Source organism: Apteryx mantelli, chromosome 29 (assembly GCF_036417845.1).
Source record: "Apteryx mantelli isolate bAptMan1 chromosome 29, bAptMan1.hap1, whole genome shotgun sequence".
NCBI classification, from domain to species: domain Eukaryota; kingdom Metazoa; phylum Chordata; class Aves; order Apterygiformes; family Apterygidae; genus Apteryx; species Apteryx mantelli.
The window spans coordinates 3,887,840-3,907,397 of record NC_090006.1 but is presented as its reverse complement, the minus strand read 5'-3'; the positions used below and the strand labels follow the sequence as shown (position 1 = coordinate 3,907,397).

General features: G+C 34.9%; 1 protein-coding gene across 4 annotated transcripts; it reads left to right on the top strand.

Annotated features, from left to right (window-relative positions):
- Nucleotides 1–40: 40 nt before the first annotated feature.
- Nucleotides 41–18,177, top strand: CDCA2 (cell division cycle associated 2). 4 transcript variants are annotated; one of them, XM_067312292.1, is made up of 15 exons: nt 41–1,345; nt 2,034–2,173; nt 2,809–2,959; nt 3,764–3,954; nt 5,391–5,469; nt 6,305–6,531; nt 6,934–7,018; nt 7,515–7,735; nt 8,164–8,236; nt 9,155–9,204; nt 10,265–10,405; nt 11,148–11,346; nt 11,901–12,100; nt 12,478–13,367; nt 15,037–18,177. In XM_067312292.1, the coding sequence occupies exons 1-14, from the start codon at nt 814–816 to the stop codon at nt 13,330–13,332; spliced, it is 3,144 nt and encodes a 1,047-aa protein (XP_067168393.1). In that variant the 5' UTR covers nt 41–813; the 3' UTR covers nt 13,333–13,367; nt 15,037–18,177. The 4 variants fall into 4 exon arrangements, with proteins under 4 accessions (XP_067168393.1, XP_067168395.1, XP_013809953.2 ...); XM_067312294.1 differs by lacking the exon at nt 15,037–18,177 and adding an exon at nt 14,347–15,013; XM_013954499.2 differs by lacking the exon at nt 15,037–18,177 and having other exon boundaries at nt 2,034–2,164; nt 12,478–15,013.
- The last annotated feature ends 1,381 nt before the right edge of the window (nt 18,178–19,558 follow it).

Genomic DNA, 19,558 nt, shown 5'->3' with positions numbered 1-19,558 from the left:
AGGGGCTGCCCGGGGAAGGGGCCGCACGAGGGAAGCGCGGTGCCTGGGGAAGGGTGTATGTGGGCTGCGCTTTGGTGAGGGGTGCGTGGAGAAAGACTGCGTCACTGGGAACGGCCGATGTTGGACGCTTCTTCTCGCTTGAGTAACCACGTCTCGTTTCTCTGACCAGATAGATACAGGCGTCAGCTTTTGGTGTTCACTTAAAAAAAGCTGTACATACGGTATTTAACGGCTTTGGTTTGTGTATGGCAAAATACAGAGAAAACATTTTTTTTGAAGCTAAAGTTTGAGTGACTTTCTTGAACTCTGTGTGCTTAGCTTTTAAATCTAGAAAACTGAATGCAAAATATGTTAGTGTCTTAAACATTCCAAAGTTAATCTCAAAGTGCTGATACCTATTGCAACAGTTCTTACAGCAAAGTAATCACCACAAAAGTAGTTGTGCTTAATATATTTTATATTAATGTAAGATTTAGGTTTGTGTAGGATAAAAGTACAGCCTTGTATTTTCTTACTTGTGTAACATTTCTTTTGTGGATTTACACTAGTGTGCATTTCTCTGTTTAGTACCAGCCTTATATGTCCTTTCTGTGTAGCCTTCCAGAGATATGTTTTTTCCCTTTCCACTCACACTGCTAACTCCTTCGCTCTAGAAAATTCCTCCAGGAATTTCCTAGATTTGGTAGAAGTTTGCAAACAGTAGCTACTACCAAATATCTGTTAAATCTCTTCTTCCTTTTGGTAGGGAGCTGTAATTACAGGAGGGCAGAGACTGATTAAATATCTCTGTAGTCTTAGAATACATCACTAACAATGCACAGACAATCAAAAAATATAAATGCTACCCTGGAAGTTAAAGAAAATAAGAGTAGAAGTACTGAAGAGAAGAAAGAGGCCTGTTTTCCTGATCTGTCAAAAGACCAGAAGACTTGCAAAGTGACTGAATCCAAAATCACAATGGCATCTGAGAAGGAGAATTTTAGTGATGGGAACCAAGCGCCATTGCAAAAACCCACGTCGAAATACATTAAAGACCTAGAGAAAGATTCATACCACAACTTCAAGGATGTTGTTAACTATCAGCTCACTGAATGCTTTTTTGATACGCTAAATAGAGATACATTTGGTGAATCTACGTTGCCCTTGAGCAATAAGGAAAATTTTTCAAAAAGTAGACCTGTTTCTCTGGGGAGTGAAAGCTACCTGACACCTAACAGAAATAAAGCAGAAGAAAAATCTGATTGTGGAATATCAGAGCAACTGAGGAGAAAGCCTGTTGATTTTGCAACTGTAACAATTGCTGAATTTGGAATTACTCCAGAATCTTTTGCTAAACAATCTATAGGTAAGCCTGGGGTGACTAATGAAGTCTGTTGTGCTTCTGGGAGGGAACCCTGGAGGTCATCTGGTCCAGCAGCTTCTCAATATGGGATCGGCTTCAAAATTAGGTCACGTTCAGGTTGCTCAGGACCATGTCCAGTTGAGTTTGAAATGAAGATATGATTTTGATGTAATGTTGCTTTAATTCTCCATTTAAACTTTTTTCTATCCAATTTGTATGGTGTCAGTGAGTTTCTGAATGAAGTAATAAGACAAATTTTGCAAGTATTTTTGACAGTTCCTTAATGAGCAATTGAAAAAGGGAAAGACAGAGTTCCTCACTAGAAATATAGTTTAACCATGAACTTGCTTTCTGTAGTGTTCTTTTTTGTGTGTAGAAAAAGAATGTTCTGATTTCCTATTTGCAGACAAACGGAATGTTCTAATTTCTTATTTTTATCCTTGTTGAGCAGAGTTCTAGAATCTATTTTTAGGGATTTTGTTGAAAAATAGCATAGAAGAGAAGGAAGGTTTCCTGAGCTGAACAGCTCAATCTGGATGTTTCTATAAACAGCATAAACCCTTCTTTTAAAAAATAATTAAAGATTAATTTGATTACTTAATTATTTTTAAAATTTTCTCTACTATTTAAAGCTTTAAGTGTTTTAACATGTAAAGTTTCATAGTATTTTTTCCTCCTGTGTTAATTTCAGAGAAGTCTCCAGCATCATTAAAGTTTAGACGAAGATCAACAATTGGAGTACGGGGGTCCCCAGAAAATAACACACTTATTCGATACCTTGCCCAACAGAGAAGGAATAGGCAGAAAGAGCTCTCTACACAGGTGAGAATGGTGAGACTTTCTCAAATATCTAATGTGTCAGTTTATTCCCCTAGGAAATGATATGTAAATCTTCAAATGTAATGTATACTGACAGGAAGAGAAGGTATGTCTAAGGAAGACAATATAAGAAATAACCATGGCCTTAATTTTGTTGAATTCTCTTGGGTACCTTACTTTAAAATAGTGAATGTGATAGGTTTTGTTTGATTATAGTCTGGAGTCTCTTCTTCATGTCCAACATACTCATACACTTTAATTTTTTTAATGTAAACTTTCCTGCATTTGTCATACTTGATTTATCTGTAATTAAAGTGTTGATAGCTCAAAGTGAAGTAAATACTAGCATAAATGACTTATTTTTTTAATTAAACTCGTTTTTCACTCAAGCTAACATAAACTGTTAGACAACAAATTCTGGATATGATCTAGAGGGATGTATTATGAAATGACAGTAAAACTTAACAGACTTCTTGATCTAATCTCTTTTTTAATATATTTTTACCATACAACTAAAGCAGCAGCCATATTAAAGGCAAGAATTGCTTCTTCTCAGAGTTTGTGTTATGCTAAAATATAAATAACAAGTAACAAAGACATCCTCATCCTGGAAAAAAGTCTCATGAGGTTTAATTTTGTTTTCACAGGCTAGTCCTTTTAACTATCAAAATGCTGGATCATTAAAGGACAAAATACGTGCTTTTCAAACATCTTTTAAATCAGTGCAAGAAGATGAAGGGAAGATTGGCTTCTCTGGACTCTCACAGGTGGCTGATGCTTCCCAGGAAGCAGGCTATTGTAAGTTAAATATTTCTGGTCAAAAGTTTATCTTAAGCATTACTTCTTCCTTTAGTGCAAAAAAGTGAAACAACAAATGCTTAATCTAGAACAAAAATATCTTCCATTATAAGGATTGACAGTGTTGTGTTTGTGTTTGGTTTGAAGGTTTTTTGTGGGTTTAAACTTGTCTTATTTCTTAAAGTATCCTGAATAGTGATTTCTCAGAATAACCTCTGAAGAAAAGGTTTTTTTTCTAGATGTATAACTTCTAGTTTACTTTTTACTAAGCATTAGTATATTCATGCTTTCTCACTTCTTCCATAAAAACAAAATGATTTTAAAGCTTATAACAATTGTTTTTAGCTCTTGCAACTGTTATCTGTGTTGATCATGATGTGGAGACTTCTGTTTAATAACTTTTAAGTGCAGTAACTTTACAAACAGTGTTTTACAGTGCTTAATTTCCTTATTTCTTAATGAAAATATTAAATATTTCAAAAGCAAATCAAGGCAGTACAGCGATAACTATGAGCTGATGATACTGTAAAGCAAACTGTAATGCTCTACTTTTTTAGTACTGATGCTTTTCATAACCTTTATATGAAAAAGATTACTCTGTTTTGGAGAATTGGTAATGTAATGTTATTTGCAAAGTAAAACTCAATTTCATGCTTATTTTTCTAGTGAGGGGGGAAAAAATCTAGCTAGCTGAATCTCACCATCTTTTTGGTAAATAAATACAAAAATAGCATTTATGAAAAATCTGAAGTTTGTATTTGTGTATGGGCTTGTTTTTTTTGTTGTTGTTGTTAACTGATGCAGCTCAGAACAAAGTACCTTTTACAAAAGAGCGCAGCCAGGATCAGTGGAGTGAAAACTTAATGTCCGTCTACAGTGGAGATGATTCCAAACAAAATTTCACCGACAGCGATAAGGCTGATACCAAGATATGCAGTACTTGGTCTTCATGCCAAGATGTGATTGTCACTGAACCTGCTGCTGCTGTTTCAAAGGTACTCTCTGAGTGTGGGTAGAGGACCTGAAGAAGACAAATAGCACTGCAAATTTCCCTTGTAAGAATTTACTTACTATGGAAAGTCAATGGAAACAATCTTGTATGGACACTGCTTTGTCTGGACTGACAGAAAATATAGCCTAACCTCAGATATCTATTGCTGGTTCTTCTGAGGCTGTGCTCAGTTTTCTTTTATATGCAAATATTAAATGTGGTTGCTATAAGCTGTTCTAGTCAAAAAGATTATGTTCTATTCTGATAATCAAAGGGAAAAATTATTTTATTCTATTAATAAAATGTAAATATGTCTTAATTCTGGTTTTGAATCCATAGCTGCAATTATGTGGGATCTCAGATCCACAGATTTGGCAAATACAACTTTACAAAAGTCAGTTCCAACTTTATTAATCATTGCCTTTGAATGCAATTCTTAATCTTTGTCTCTTATGTTTGGCAATTATTTGATATCCCATGCGAAGAAAAGAACAAAGTATTGTATACAGATGGAGAAATTAATTTGTGGGAAATACCTTGCATATAAATATCTCTAGTGATCTTTTTATTAGTGTCATATATAAAAATAGTGAAGTGAGGGTCCACCTTTGCCAGACATGTTGACATTGCTCTGATGTTGCAGGACCCAGAAGCTTCTGAGTTGTAAAACACCTGCAACAGTGTGAACAGTTGTATGGAGTTTAGGAAGAAATTTCATAAACTAGTGATTAAAATATAAAGGTTTTTCATTCCATCTCTTTCATTTCTGACATCTAATCCTTTAAGCATTTAGCCTTGTTGTTTTGGGAAAACTAATTCAATTGAAGTAGTAGATGATTGAAAAAACTTTGAAATCTTTATCATTGAAGGGGTTAAAAAGCTCTGTAGTTCATGCTATTTTAAAAGACGCCATTTACAAGTAGTTACTGACCAGATATGGTGAAAAATGCTTCCCTATTGTTAAAGTCCTGTATTTAATAGACTTGCAGTTCTTTTTTTACTGTGTTTTGTCCAGTTTCAGGTTATTCATAGGGCAGGATAGTGTAATTTTCACTACATACTATCTTTGAGTATAGAGATTGATTTGAAATCTTACGGTTCTTTGGTCAGATAAATGTGAAATATTCTCTTTAGATTAAAATATTCAGCAAATGGGTGGAAGAGAAATATTTCTACTGTATTCAACAGCTGTTACTTCGGTTGAGGACTGAGAAACCTCAGTATTCTTCCACACTTTTTTCCCTTTTAAGTATGGCAGATATTTGTGATATTAGTAAATAAACACTTGAAGCAATACTTCAAAAAAACGAATAATGACTACAGAGGCAAAACAGATCAATATCAAGTGCTTCACAAGAAAAAGCCAACAGATTGTATTTTTAATTTCTTTATCGTGTCATTACATATAATACCTTTCTACTCTTATCACTTTTTCTCTAGAAACTGATTTGTGAGCAACAAAAGCCTGTTGAGTTTTTGGAGGCTGTTCTAATTAAAGATATCTTAGAAACAAGCCATGGTAAGAGGATTCATCACTATTATAACTTTTGTTATATTCTTATCAGAAACTAAAAAAACTAGAGTATTTCTATCAGAAACAGTGATCCTATATTTGTCGTCTTGTCTATGATTTGTAATGCAGTAGAAACTTGATGCAACTTCGGCATAAAGGCTAACTGGGTATGTGATAACAAGAACAAAATAAGTACCGTAAATCATGACTTCTTCAAGTGGTGCTGCAGACAATGCTCGGGTCTCAGTTTAAAAATTCACAGTTCTTCTTTGACGGCTCACAGAGAGAGCAAATAGCTTTTATTAGAGAAGCTGAAATGTTTGGGTTGAGGATGGGGCAAGTTCTTGAGTATGCAAGCCCTTTTCCAATTCTGATACAAAAAGCAAGCCCAAAAATAAACACAGGCTGGAAGTAATGTCTTTGTGTTTCCCTTAATTTTGTTAGCTAGACAATGCTTAGAGAAGTGTAGTTGAGCAGTTTATCTCTGTGAAGCAGAGGAATGTTAAGGTAGAGAGAGTCCTTCTGGATTGAGTACAATTTTTTCCATGGTTTACATGGATGAGGTATGAATCCTTATGCAAAATCTCTTCAGGTAATACTCCCTTTTCACCTTTATATGTTGTATATATTTTTGAAATATGAAATGTAGGTGATGAATAGTAGCAGCAGAAATTTAGAGAAGAATGAATTTAGTAATTTAGAAGAATGAAATATTGAGTGATGTTGATGCACACAGTCTATCAACTGAGACATGTATATTTATAACTTATGTTGCTGTAACTAAAGTCTTCTCAGTTTTACTTCAGTCTTTAATTTTCATATCTGTGTACTTGCTCTGAAGATTCCAGTCCTGACTGTGTCACTAAAGAAGATAGAAGTAATGTTACATCAGATCTAAGCAGGAAGAAAGTTAGTTTTGCAGAAGAACTGAGCCTGGAAATATTTGATGAAACCAAGCCACCACTACAAACAGGGAATGTTTTCTTAAATGAACATATACAGAGTGGCTCCCGTCTTCGATCTCTGTTGAAGAAAACACCAGTAAAGCAAATAATGGATGGCATGAAGGTTGGTTGACTGACTTGAATGTAGATACTAATACTAAGGATGCACTTCCACACTCATCTTTTAACTCCTCAGAGTTGAATCATGGTTAAAGATACTTTGCCTGTTGATAAAACCATGCTTCAGAAAGATATTCATAGATAACATCAAGTTCTGTCTGCTGTTTGCTAATCTTAAAAGCTTTGATGCTTTCATGCTACAAGAAGCTATATGTTTATGTTGTTGTATTTTATTTGTTTAGAAAACAAATAGGTTTGTTAAATGATTGGGCTGATTATTAAATGTTACTTAAAGAAAAAATTATTTTCACTTTTGATTTGAACAAGGGCAATATTTAAATACCATTGAATAGATGGTTGCTAAATATGCCTATCAATCAATAGAAGTATCACTTAAATCTGATAGGTATCAGACAATCCTGTGGACAGAAGAGGAGGTGAATCTCTCAAAGTCTGCAGTACCACAAACATCTGTGAATTATTGCAAGCAGGTCAGATTCCATTTCTGTGTTTTTCTGTGAATAGGCACCATATGTCATAGGATCATAGGGTTTTGTTCCTTACAATATCTGAAGAACGATGTGCATATGAACCTGCTCCTGCATGACATCTTACTGTATGAAGTGGAAAATAAGGTTACAAAGGAAAATAATGTCTATTTAAAAAAAGAAAAACCTTTCGGAAGAGTCTAACAGCAGGAGTTATGGAATCACCTATTTTACAAGAAATTTTACACTTCTGTCAACTAGAACTTGTAGAATAGTTGGTCTTGATTTTTCTAGTCTTCTATTTTCCACCTTCGTTGATTCTTGATACCGTAACAAAACTATACTGAAAATTCTGGTTGAATCCAAAGGCTTCTAAGGGTTGTATTTTGCTGTTTAGTTGGGAGATGGTTTTTAAGAGTGTTATGACACTTGAGGAGACCTATGAATTGAAAGTTGTATTTTAAGTTCACTAAGCAGTCAATATATCCTCTTACAATAGAGGAAACTGAACAACGCAGCTCTGAAAAGCGAAAGAAGAAAAAAGTTACTTTTGGAGAAGATCTAAGTCCAGAAATATTTGACAAAACTTTGCCCGCAAATACTCCATTGCGCAAAGGTGCAACGCCAGTCCGTCATCCAGAATCACAAAGCAACAGTCCATTTACAGGGTCAAGTCTGACCAAAGAACCATTATCCCAGCCAAACTTTGACTGCAGTGATGTAAGTCTGTTTAAACTATAAAAACAGCTTCTTAGTCTCCTAGAATGTTTAATTCTTTCCAGACTGTTTGGTTTTTGAAAAGAAATTGCCAAAATATGAAAATACAGACTACTTGATGCTTTAGAATGACATGTTAAGAACCTTTCTTTTTTTTTTTCCCTTGCTTTATGAATTCTGAATAGTAATTCTGCCTGTAAAGCTGGGTTTAAAACTGGTAGCATATTGAATGTTCTTGCCTTGGCTTATGTGTCCACTTCTGATATCATGTTTCTTTTTGTTACATGCAGCAAATGAGTTGCATCATCCTTTAAGACAGAACATGTTATTTGGCTGTTCCAAACTCTAATGAATAAAGTGTTTTTTAGTATATTTTTGGTATAGTATATTGGTAGTAAATTAAACTTTAATTTTTATTGTTTATCTTAAAGGAATGTATTGAGCCTCTTCAAGAGTTAGTGGAGGATTATGTTGCTGTGGAGGATTATGTTGAAAATATGGAAGGTAACCTTGAATCGTATTTTGTCCTTAATTTTGTCTCTGAGCTATGCATTGTTCTCTATCTGAAAACTGAGAGATGCCACAGATTTATATATATATATTTGTATTTATATATATTTATATTTATATATTTATCTATATGAAATGTATTAAAACTTAATGCTAACATTTAAATGTTCTTGCCTTCTCATAAAGTTCTTTGTTGTAGCTGCAGTGTTTGTTCACTGTGTAGTTTAAATGGGTGTTATTTGAACTTTTAGTATTTTTCTGTGGCAATGGCTGATCTGATTAGGCTTGCTGCTTGCATGTTAGTGGAATACTATTTTCTTAACAGAGCACTGAATTTAGGTGGTCTTGTGAACTGAACATGAGAGACATGATGTGAAAGAACATGAAAGCTTTTATCATCTTGAATTCAGTTTTAGAATTTTTAAAATTCGGGTCTAGCTTTTACTAAAGAGCATACACATCTTGGCACTACTAGCAGCTGTACAGGATCAGTTCCCTGGTGTTAAGTTGAATATAATAGACCCTAGCGAATGCCATAGTTAAATGGTATTAAATTGTAGATGGTCTCTAAATTCATTTGAAATTTTAAATAATTGGGCTTACTATCTTGATTCTGTTATTGTAGTCTTGATGTTTTTAAAATAGCAAGCAAAACAGTAAAGAGAAGGGAAGGGTTCCTACAAAAAAATTCCTACAGATTTTGTTTTCTTCTTTTTTGATTTATTTTGTAAGGAAAACTGTCATGCTTTATCTCTTCATATTTGATAGCCCTTTATGTGCATTACTCAAGACTAAGATAATTAAACATGCTGTGCCTGATGATTTAAAATTATATCACATTTTGATGAGGCTATCCAAATACTTTGTGCTAAAACTGAATCAATATTTTATTTTCTTTATATATAATATCAGAAACTGGCAGATCTTTTATGAGAAGAACTCGGTCCTATACTGAAAGAAAGGTAAGTTTCTTTAGTGATGATGTTTAATTTTATTTTTTAAAACAGAATTCAATGTTCTTTATATCTCTTAATGTTTATGAGAATTCTTTTACACCCTCAGGTATGAAGACTGTGTAGAGCCAGATGTATAGAAATATATCCTCTTAGTGTAGCTAATGGTCTTGAGGAAAAGTCATTTATGACCAAAAGTGGTTTTCCAGTTGTTAAAAACAACTTTAGCTGAAGACTCATACTTAAATTTACTATTTCTATTGAATTTTCCAGGAACTTTCCCATATAGCTACCACAAAAAGTTTAGAAGAGACTTATTCATGGACTTTCGTTCATAAGAGAATGAATGACATCGAGATTCACTTATGGAAATCTAAAAAGTTATAATCACACAAAATTAAGAATGGAAACAGTTTTCTGTCTAATTTTTCTGTTTGGTTTAATTTCCTTGAGATGTAGGAGTGTAAGATAGAGGCTAGTAAATTCAAGTTTGTTCTGTAAACTGTGATGCCTTTTCAGTATCACTGGAAATGACTGTGTTCCAGGTCCACTGTTCAGTGCATTCAGATGTTCAGTCTTGTTAACATTTTTGTCCACTAGCCATAAGGCAAACAATGTCATACAGGAATCCCTCTGGTTACTGGAACTTTAAAGTGCATAGAACTTATTGTACAGCAATTTCTATAAGAAATGTTTTTTGACTTGCTCTAGTGATGTGTTAGTTCTAGAACTATTGGTGGGGGAAGAGGGGGGGAAAAAAAGGTAATACCAAAAAAGCAACCCATCTTCTCTGAAAGAAATAGCAAGATGAACATTTACTATTTTCTCATTAAAATACCTTTTTTTTTTAACAAATAGAACTGTATTGTACTGTATGTGTAGAGGCTATCTCTATAAATCTTAATTTCTGACTTTGAATCTTTAAATTCCATGACCACATGTATGAAGTATCTGAGACTAATTACAATGTGATTCTTGTGGCTGCTGGACGTATTTTTTAAAAAAGCAAATGTATGAGTGTGCACACACATACCCACCCAAACAACTTAAAATTCATGTTCCTCAACAGTATAGTACCATTTCAGAGGGGATTGATTTTAGCATCTCAAAAACCACAAGTACTAAGAATACTAACGATGCTAAAAATCCAAGAAAGAACAAATTTCAAAGACAAAAGAACATAACTGCATCTGCTGCCAAGAAGACACCAGTAAGTGACAGCCCACTGTAATCTGTGAATACTGCCTTTATTTCTCTGTCCAAATGTCTTCTGCATTTAATTTTTTTCCTGTGTATATTTCGCATGATTATTTTGATCTTTGTAGTAAAGACTTTCCAAAAAGTGTTTTTTCCCTGTTGCTGCCAATATTTTTCTTTTTTCTGTCTATCTTGTTTTCCTAGATTCCCTGCCACACACCTCTCTATTGTTTAAGGTTGGCTAGTTTTTACTTTTAGGGCAAAAAGGATACTTCACAGAGATAAAGAGAAGGACCTTTCAGACTTCACTGACAGAAAATGAGCTTAGGCTCTTCTCAAGAGTATGTAGTAGTAACTCTTTAAACTTGCCCAGTTATATGCCAGTTTGTTTTAAGTATTACAAAGGTGTGAGACTTCTAAAGTTTGAGCTTTTCTTGTACTGGAAAGGAAAACATATTTGGTTTTTAAACTGGAAAGATACAAATAAACATAAATGAGGAATCTACAGTTTTGTGCTAAAAGACTCTTCTCTGTGGTTTCTGGATTTGGTTAAGTGATACAAAAATCGTATCTCATATTTGAGAAGTAATTCTTCTAAGCCTTTCAGATTTAGGTTAACTTGTAGATGTTAAAACAGATGGAACCTTAATTTTAGGGAAATCAGTTTTCCATCAAAATCCAGAAATGATGTCACTTGTTTGAAAATATTGCAAAGGATCATTATAATTGCATTGTACTCTATTCAATCTCTTCAGAGAGTAAAACATACAAGCTATGGAAAAAGAAGAAGAAAGAAAAAGGTAAAGAAATCTTTATATGGGGAAAGAGAAATGGCTTCCAAGAAACCGCTCCTGAGCCCAATTCCTGAGATTCCAGAGGTTTTCTCTTCTGCCTCATCTCCAAACACACCAAGACAAATGCAAGACAAACACAAGACAAATGCAGTTTTTCCAGGTAATGTGCTGCTTAGTTTTGTTTTGCCTTACTTCTTCTGTTGCTTCTAATTTTTTATTTCACACTGCTATCTATAAAACTGTTGATAGCTATCATGTTCTGTGTATAGGTAAAGCCCAGTATGCATTTTTTGACCTTTAATGGCTTCTGGAGTGCAATGAGGGAGAAGAAATAAATAGTAATCTTTAATAGTAGAGCCCAGAGGATCTAATATGTCATAATTTCAAACTGGATAAATTTAACTGTTATGGAACTCCAGTGTAGAGCTGACAGCTAGACCAAAAAAAGAAAAGCCTCTCTGTAACTTGACTGGACTCCAGTATTTTCTTTTTCTTTAAAACTGGTAAGTTGGGCCTGAATAGGTGAATGATGTGCAGTATCTTTCTAGATATGTTTTGTTAATGATAGTTATCTGAAATGATTGTTTAGAAGGTTACTTTTATGTGAGTAAAATACTGTGAAGTTTTTACTATAATATTTAAAAAATTGATTTTTGTATGTTTGCAAATAGAATCAAGTAATCCTGTGTTTATTCTAATTCAAATGACTTTTAGATAATTCCAAATGCAGGAATGCTTATGAGGATGTTCAACAGAAAAAAGTGGTTGAAAGAATGAGAGGGAAAGACATCCATGCAGTTCACACATGTGCAAACTCTAAGGACCTGGACACTGTGGAAGTCAGCAGCTCCAATGACGCGGTGTTTCAGACTTCAGGTGGTGATCCAAAGTCTGTTTCAAGCACTGATTACCAGGTAACTGATCTGTTTAAGGATATGCTGTTAGAAAATAAGTCAGAATTGTAGTTATGTTAGATCAAATAACGTAATATTCTGGGGCAAGAAAAAAATTAACTGTAAGGGTGGTTAATCACTGGAGCAGGCTGCCTGGAAAGGCCATGAAATCTCTGACCTTGGAGGTAGTTGAAACTCAACAAGGCCTTGAGCAACACAATCTAAGTTGGCCCCACTTTGGAGCAGGTTCCTTCCAACATACAGGATTCTATGACTTTTGAGAACAACTAGGCTACTGAGGAAAACAAGGAGCAGTAGTCCAGTTGTCAGCTGTTTGAAACCATCTTTGAGCGGATTACCTTTCACCTGTAATTAAAAAAAATCATATTTTTTTGTAGTTTCCAAACATTGTTGTGCCAGAAGCAAAGGGCATATTTGATACATCTGATTACATCCAGCAAGATGAAGAGACTGCATGTATAGAAGAAAAAAGCAATTCCTTGATAGAAAACAAGAAATTATGGGGAAATTTCTTAAATAAGGCAGAGCTGCTAACAGGGCTAGAATTCCTGGAACCTCAGGACACTGGTGTATATGAGGATGCCCGAAGAATGGAATGTTCACCAAAAGACTGTTCAAGAGGTAGACCACCAAGAAGAGGAAGAAGTAGTACTGTCTATATTCCTTATACTGAAAGCTACCATTTTGAAACAACTGGAAACAATCTTCCAATTTCTTCTTTTAATGTGGAAGAAGTCCTATCTGCTCCTCAACTGAAAAATGACTCCTTAGAAGAGCCTTTTAGAAGAATGAGTGATGATAGTGGTGGGAAAAGGAGGGTGAGACGCAGCATGAGACTACATAAAGATGCAGAAACTGAAGGACTTGCATGGATTCAAGTAGCTGATGAGATTCAAATGAAACCTCCACTGTTAGCTTCCTGTTGCAAGATTAGGAGAAGAACAATAAGCCTGTCTGTTCTTAAGGAATCTGAGAAAGTTCACCATAGAGAAGAAAACCTCATCCAATTTTCAGCACCAGCAAAGGAAAACAATGACTCTGTTCATCTTGCTGATGGTCCTTGCAAAAGGTGTAGGAGGAAAAGCACGTGTGTATCCACACCTCAAGAAACAAGAAATTGGTCTCAAACCCAGAAAAGGAGCATAACAGAATTGGGATGCAGGAAAGACAGAAGTAACCAAAAACACCATGAAGAAGTAGAAATATCTCTCGAAAACCAGTCTGACATTTAGCAAAACTTTGGCTACCTCTGATTTTTAAAGAAAAGGTCAGTATTTTAATATAGATATTCTCTGTCCTAAGTGCTGTTTAGAAATAAGACATTACGTCTTTCTTCCACTTAAGGCATTACATAAACCTTATTTCCTTACTCATTTTCTGAATAACTTAAAATTGCTTTTCCTTGCCTTGATGACTCTAAAGTGCTTGAAAATCAGAACTGTAAGGAAGACCTAGCTTGGCTCAGAGAATTTTAGTAGACAGTAATGACAGGTAGTCAAGAAGGTAAAACTTTTTCTCCCACGACGAACTGAATTTTGATATCACCTCTTTATTCTAGTCCTCATCCTTGCTTGTGTGTTTTTATACTGTGGTGCTGTCATTAGAGCAATAAATTAGCAGCAATTAAATGCTGCTAATGTTATAAAAACTGGACAAATTTTCTGCAATGTTAAGCTTGATCATTTCAAGAAGGAAAAGATGAATTTCCTCTCAACTGGGATATACTTAGTCATGGTACTTGCACAGCAGTGTGGTGTTTTTTGCCCTTGAAACTTAGTAGTGAATATTAGTTGATTTGTTTTATAGGCCATCTTGGCACATTTGCCCCACTCAGGCACAAACAACATATGAAGTTAAGTGGAGAAATGCCAGCAAATGTGTGTGGCTTTTGGCTGTTGTAAGTAGAGAGGAGCAAAGCTGATAGCTCCAAAAATACAAACTATAGTGACAAGCTACATTTTAGATGGGTGTGAATTGCTACTAATACATTTTTTTGCTGATAGGACTTTTTCCTTTTTTCGAAAGAACAGGATTCAAGCCTAAGTTTTGTTATATTTTAAAGTTTAATCACAGTATATAAAATCTGAGTTTGTCTTTAGTAGTTAAATCATGATGTTGTGTGGCCATGTATGCCCTTCTAGCTATAATTGCTTGAAACGTTATTTCCCATGTGCTAGATCTTTCTTCATATTTATTTTATATTGCTCTTATAAATAATTGCTTTTGAAATCCGTATTTTCTTCCAGATTTCAAAAACGTCCTAAAAATTTTTGAAATTCTCTGCAAATAAGATAAAGAAACAACCTCTGGCTTGAAGAGGCAGGGGAGAAGGGGGGGTGCTGTTCCCATCTTCTGCAGAGATTTTGTTTTACCTTCTGGGCACCAGCTGGGGTAGAGTTCATATAACTAAAGGCTAAATTTTGTATTAGAGTTACTAAACTATACTTCTTTGGAAAGGTTAATCATTTTAAAAAATTGTTTTAAATATTTATTGTATGTAACATACTAATTTTTAAAAATTAATTTGGTTAAGAAAAGTCAGTGTACAGAAATGAAGTGCAATTTTATTGTATGATGAACGTTTCAATCTTCAATGTGTATGTACTAAATGTAGTGCATAATATTCAGTAGTTGACCTGTCATCCTACTCTTTTCATTTGTCTAGTTTGAACAATGTAATAAAAAATGATGACTATAGGTGGTCTACTTAAACATTTGGCATTACTTTCATTTCTCATGCTGTTCTGTTTCAGCCCTAGTGAAATACCTGTGCCAGCTTTCAGGAAATAGCTTTACATTGAAAATGCTCTCTGCTGTGACCTTGTTTTTACCATTATTGATGTGGAATAAAGTATTTTATGTACTTGGCTGCTTTTATAAAGCTTAAAAGAAACAGAACAGTTTCATTTTTATGCATGTTTTACTTCTCTCTACAGACATCATCAGTTTTTCCCAAGACAAGAAATCCTAAGGCAACTTGAAAGAAACTTCATTAATTAAATGCTGTTCATCTTGTCCTGCTTTAGAAACATTACTGAAGTTATCCAAACAGTCTCCTTGATTTTATTTTGGGGTTTGCTTTTGTGTCGCAATGAACACTTTAGATTGGGAAACAGGATGGCAACAGTTACTTGGGTTAAATCTTCTTGTGATAGCGGTATGTTGGTTTACCAGGAGAGGGCAGTCTGACATGAGTTTTTATGGGCAAATCTGAATTACTTTGAAAACTACATCACAGTGTACAACATCATTGAAAAATTACTAGCTGAGGATAAAATTTAAAGCTACTTGAGTTTAAAACTAACTAGTAATAGCTGCTATTTCTAATATCCAAAATAATCAAAACTAGCTTTTAACAGTAATTGAACCATTCTTCTAAACATTAAAATTAATCTGTACTAGAAAGATGAAATGCTTATGCATTACGTTCTGGGTATGAATTTCTGTATGGAAATTGTATAGCATTCTTTTAAACACAATAGAGATCTACAATTACAGCCGAGATCTTAGGGCTTACCTGTTATATTAAATCTAGCAGTGAGTGAAACCTGAAAGTTTGGGCCTCGGATACTGAATAGCAGACTTGAATATTCAGGTCAACTAAAGGGATGTCCTGGAAGAAGAGGCAGTGAACTAGTGTATATGATACTAGAAGGCTTAGTTTCTAAAATGCTGCCCAGAAGGTGCTTTTTGTGATGTTGCTGACTTATGCACCAAATACAGCAGCAATGGAAGAGAATTCTCCCTCAGGTTTCATAGGTGGATGGGTTAAGTGCACTTTAGATATGAAGTGTAAGTAAAATTGGAAATAAAAGAGCTAGGCCAAGGGGAGGAAAAACAAAGTTTGAATTTGCGTCATGGCACAACCTGGTTGAAAAGAGTTGTTAGGAATTACATGTAGATGCTTGACTGCAATTTGCAGGGCTTAAATGAGGGTGAGGTTGTAGCCTACAGACATATAAAGAGGTTGAAGTAACTAGGTTTAATCTGGAGAGAAGACTTGAGACAAGTCTTCAATTATGCAGAAGGCTGTAAGTGGGGGGCATGGTTAATAATCTGTTCTCCATATCTATACCAAATGGAACAAGAAATATTGTGTTTAAATTAGAGGAAAGTATCTCTGATAGACATTTTAAAAGTTCCAGCAGTAGAGATATTTGAGCACAGGAATACATTGCCTTGGGAAGCTGTGGAATCTCCATCATTGGAGGCTTTTAAGAACAGATTAAACAAATATCTGTCAGGAATGACATATGATCCTTCCTTGGGTAAGAGTAGGGCCTGGATGGCCTCTTGAGGTCCCTTCTGGCTGTGTTTTCTATGATTGCTAGAGATTAGGGATGCAAGGGGTGAATTGGGACTTGATTGTAGTTAAGACCTGAGTTAGTATCTATCACAGAATAGGGAGTGGGAGAATTGCTAATGCTGGGAATTGTTCAGCTTGGGAAGGAACAGGGAAATTTGGGACAGGGCTCTTCATCTTTAGAGTCTATCTGTAAATGTAAGGCTAACAAAAAGGTCTTGATATTTTAAACATTCAGATCTTGTGTGACTGTCACTTTTAGGAAGTGAAAAATAGCTGTATAGACTCCTGGCATAGTGTGACCTGCAAGCCGATGGCCATGCTGTTATGCAGGAAGTGTGGTCCTGATGCTGACTCTTTGCCATTGTTTTTCATACATTTGATCAGCAGAATGAACAATTCTGCCTCCTGTTCAGTTTTACTTTTCTAAAATTGAGTTAACATTAAGCTTTGAATGACCAGCAAACTTCACTATCCCTCTTCAATCAACAGAAGTATTTTCTGAAGTCTCTTGTTTTCATTGTCACTTAGAGATGCAGTAATTAAAATTCCGGTGTATTGTCTGAGTGCAGACAGATCTCAAAATTCAAATTATTTTGTACTTGGAATTCTGGTTTTCAGCTGTTAATTGTGGTGCTAGCTGGAGTTTTAATGGATTTTAATAGTATTCTGTCCTGCTAGGTTAGCTTAGTGACTCTAACACAGCCTGCAGTTTTAGTTAAGAGAAAGTCATTGGTCAGAAGAATGCACAAAATCAACAATGTGAAAATGAGCCATGGTTTTAGTTTGATTGGTAAAGAATCACTACAGAGGCTGTTAGATTGAGGAGTTAGCAGATGCAGTCTCCCAGTTTGAAGGTTGGCATTTGTAGCCTTCAGTTTAAGTCACTGATTAGACTTGTTTTGTGCGGTACTGAGCTCCATGTCAATCTGTATATTATTGTGGCGTTTAAATAAATCTATGGCGTTGGCCAGTCTCTTTCACCTGTCATTCACTCTCCCTGTTTTTCTAAAGGGAAACTAATACTTTTTATTTCTTTAGAGGGTTGTTATAAAGATTACTTTGTGTTTGAAGTGCTTCAGTGATATTAAGTGCTGTCTTGTATAGACATTAGATAGTTTCAAATATTCTCAGTAGCTAGTATTAAGTATATATCAGTGAATAATTGCATTTAGCAGGTAGCCATGTAATTATCATGCACTGACTGAGTTGGAGGACAAATGATGGGTCCTAGAAAGAGAGTGATTATTTTGCCACTCTGTTGTAAATGATGTCATTAATAAGCAAGGGCAATTACTTACTTTTGCTTACACTGTCCCATGAAGTCCAATCTTACAGCTGAATATCTGAAAAATGTCAGTAAGGAGTATACCACCGTTGGAGTTGTTTTTCCTTAGACTTGCATCATGTCAGTGAGCTGAAGATACAAAGAACGATGATATTTATGCTTGAATTCTTCAGAAAGCTTTAAAGGGAAGGATTAGGCTCCTATTACTATTGTTGGTTTCAGTAATTATTTTATGCCAGTAATTTGCCATAATTAAGATGCATATCACTTATAAAAGTTGATGACTTTTAACCAAGTTTACCCACCTGTGAATTAACAGAAATAAGAGCTTTCCTCAACCTGACAGTCATTCTAAGCAGGGAGAAGAAAATAGTGAGAATAGTATGTGCCATTTTTTCTAATTTACTGATAAGCCATACTTTAAAATAGTCAGCTGTAATTAAACATTTGTGTAATCTTCAAATTATTTTTCTCTACTTGCTGCTGACTACTTGGGCAATAAAAAGAGATTTTGAAATACAAAAGGGTTGTATATCAACTTCACTATTTTATGTTCATCTAGTCTTGATAATCATGTAGCTGTTTAGAACTGCACTAAAATGTTTTGTGTTTTTCTTCCTCCTGACTCTGAATCCTCTAGCACTCTTACAATTCACTTAGAACTGGAAGGATATTAGTGGTGAACTGATCTATACACAAGGAAGTAAACAGAAAAGCATTGTTAGAGCTATATACAAGGAACTGAAAAAAAAAGCCTTTAAAGTGTGTCAAATATAGTTTAAGCACACAGGAACAGGAGTGGGCAGTGAAAGAAATATGATTTTCAAGCTGCTAACAGGTAGGTAAGCAATGGAAATAATAACTTTAAAAACAAACTGTTAAGTGTAGTTGAGTATTCCTTCAAATTGCACATTTTTTTAAATTAGGAGGTAAACAGTACAAATCAAAGTGTTCTAGCTTGAAGTAAGGTAGGGTCTAATTTTCCTGTGTCCCCATGGAAAAGATGAAGTTGTGCCTATGACATATAGACAAGAAGGCTAATGTATTAGTTTTGTAATTAAGTCCTGTAAATTGTGCATAACAGAGCAGTTAACTACTTTAACCAAGCTTTGGAGGGGGAAGAAGAAAAACCTGTGTGCACTGGGAATGAGGGCATGGAACATATTCCCTAACTCAAACCTGAAAAACCTGGTGTTAGTCTTGGGTTATTTCCAATGACCCTTTGACTCCCATCTTCCTGCCCCCTGCACAGATTTGGAACTGGTCAGCCATTTCTGTTTTTGGAAGGGAGAGGAGACAGATATAATGAATGGCTTTTATTGTGCAATATTTCAAAACCTTTTTGACTGCATTCGGATGGGATGGAAAATGTTCTACCCTGTGCTGCAGCCAAAACAAACAAAACGTATTCCCTAAACCTGGATGTGTGTTTCACTCAAACTGGCAGTAGTTAGAGCTCTACTCTTAAACAAGAATTTAGTTTGACAATTTTTAGGCCTTGTTCAGCTGAATATAACAGCCAAAGAAAATACTTGGGGGAAAAAAAAATTAAATAATACACATATTTACAGCTTGCAGGTGGCATTAATTTTTGCAGTTCATAGTATTTAGTTTTAAGAATCCCTGTTAGTTGGGCTATGCTGTAGGTTTAAAAAAAATATTCTTGTCTCCTTTTTTCCTCTTTCTTTTTCAAATGAGTTTTTCTTAAGAGAACAGTCACTCTGAAGGAAAATACATTTTATGTAGCTCCCTGATGGGTGATAAATAGCTGTGATTCAAGGCTTTAAAAGTTTCAGGTTTACCAAGAAACTGAAAATTCTACAAACGCAAGACCCAGCAAACTAGCAGAAAAACCTCTTGACAGAAG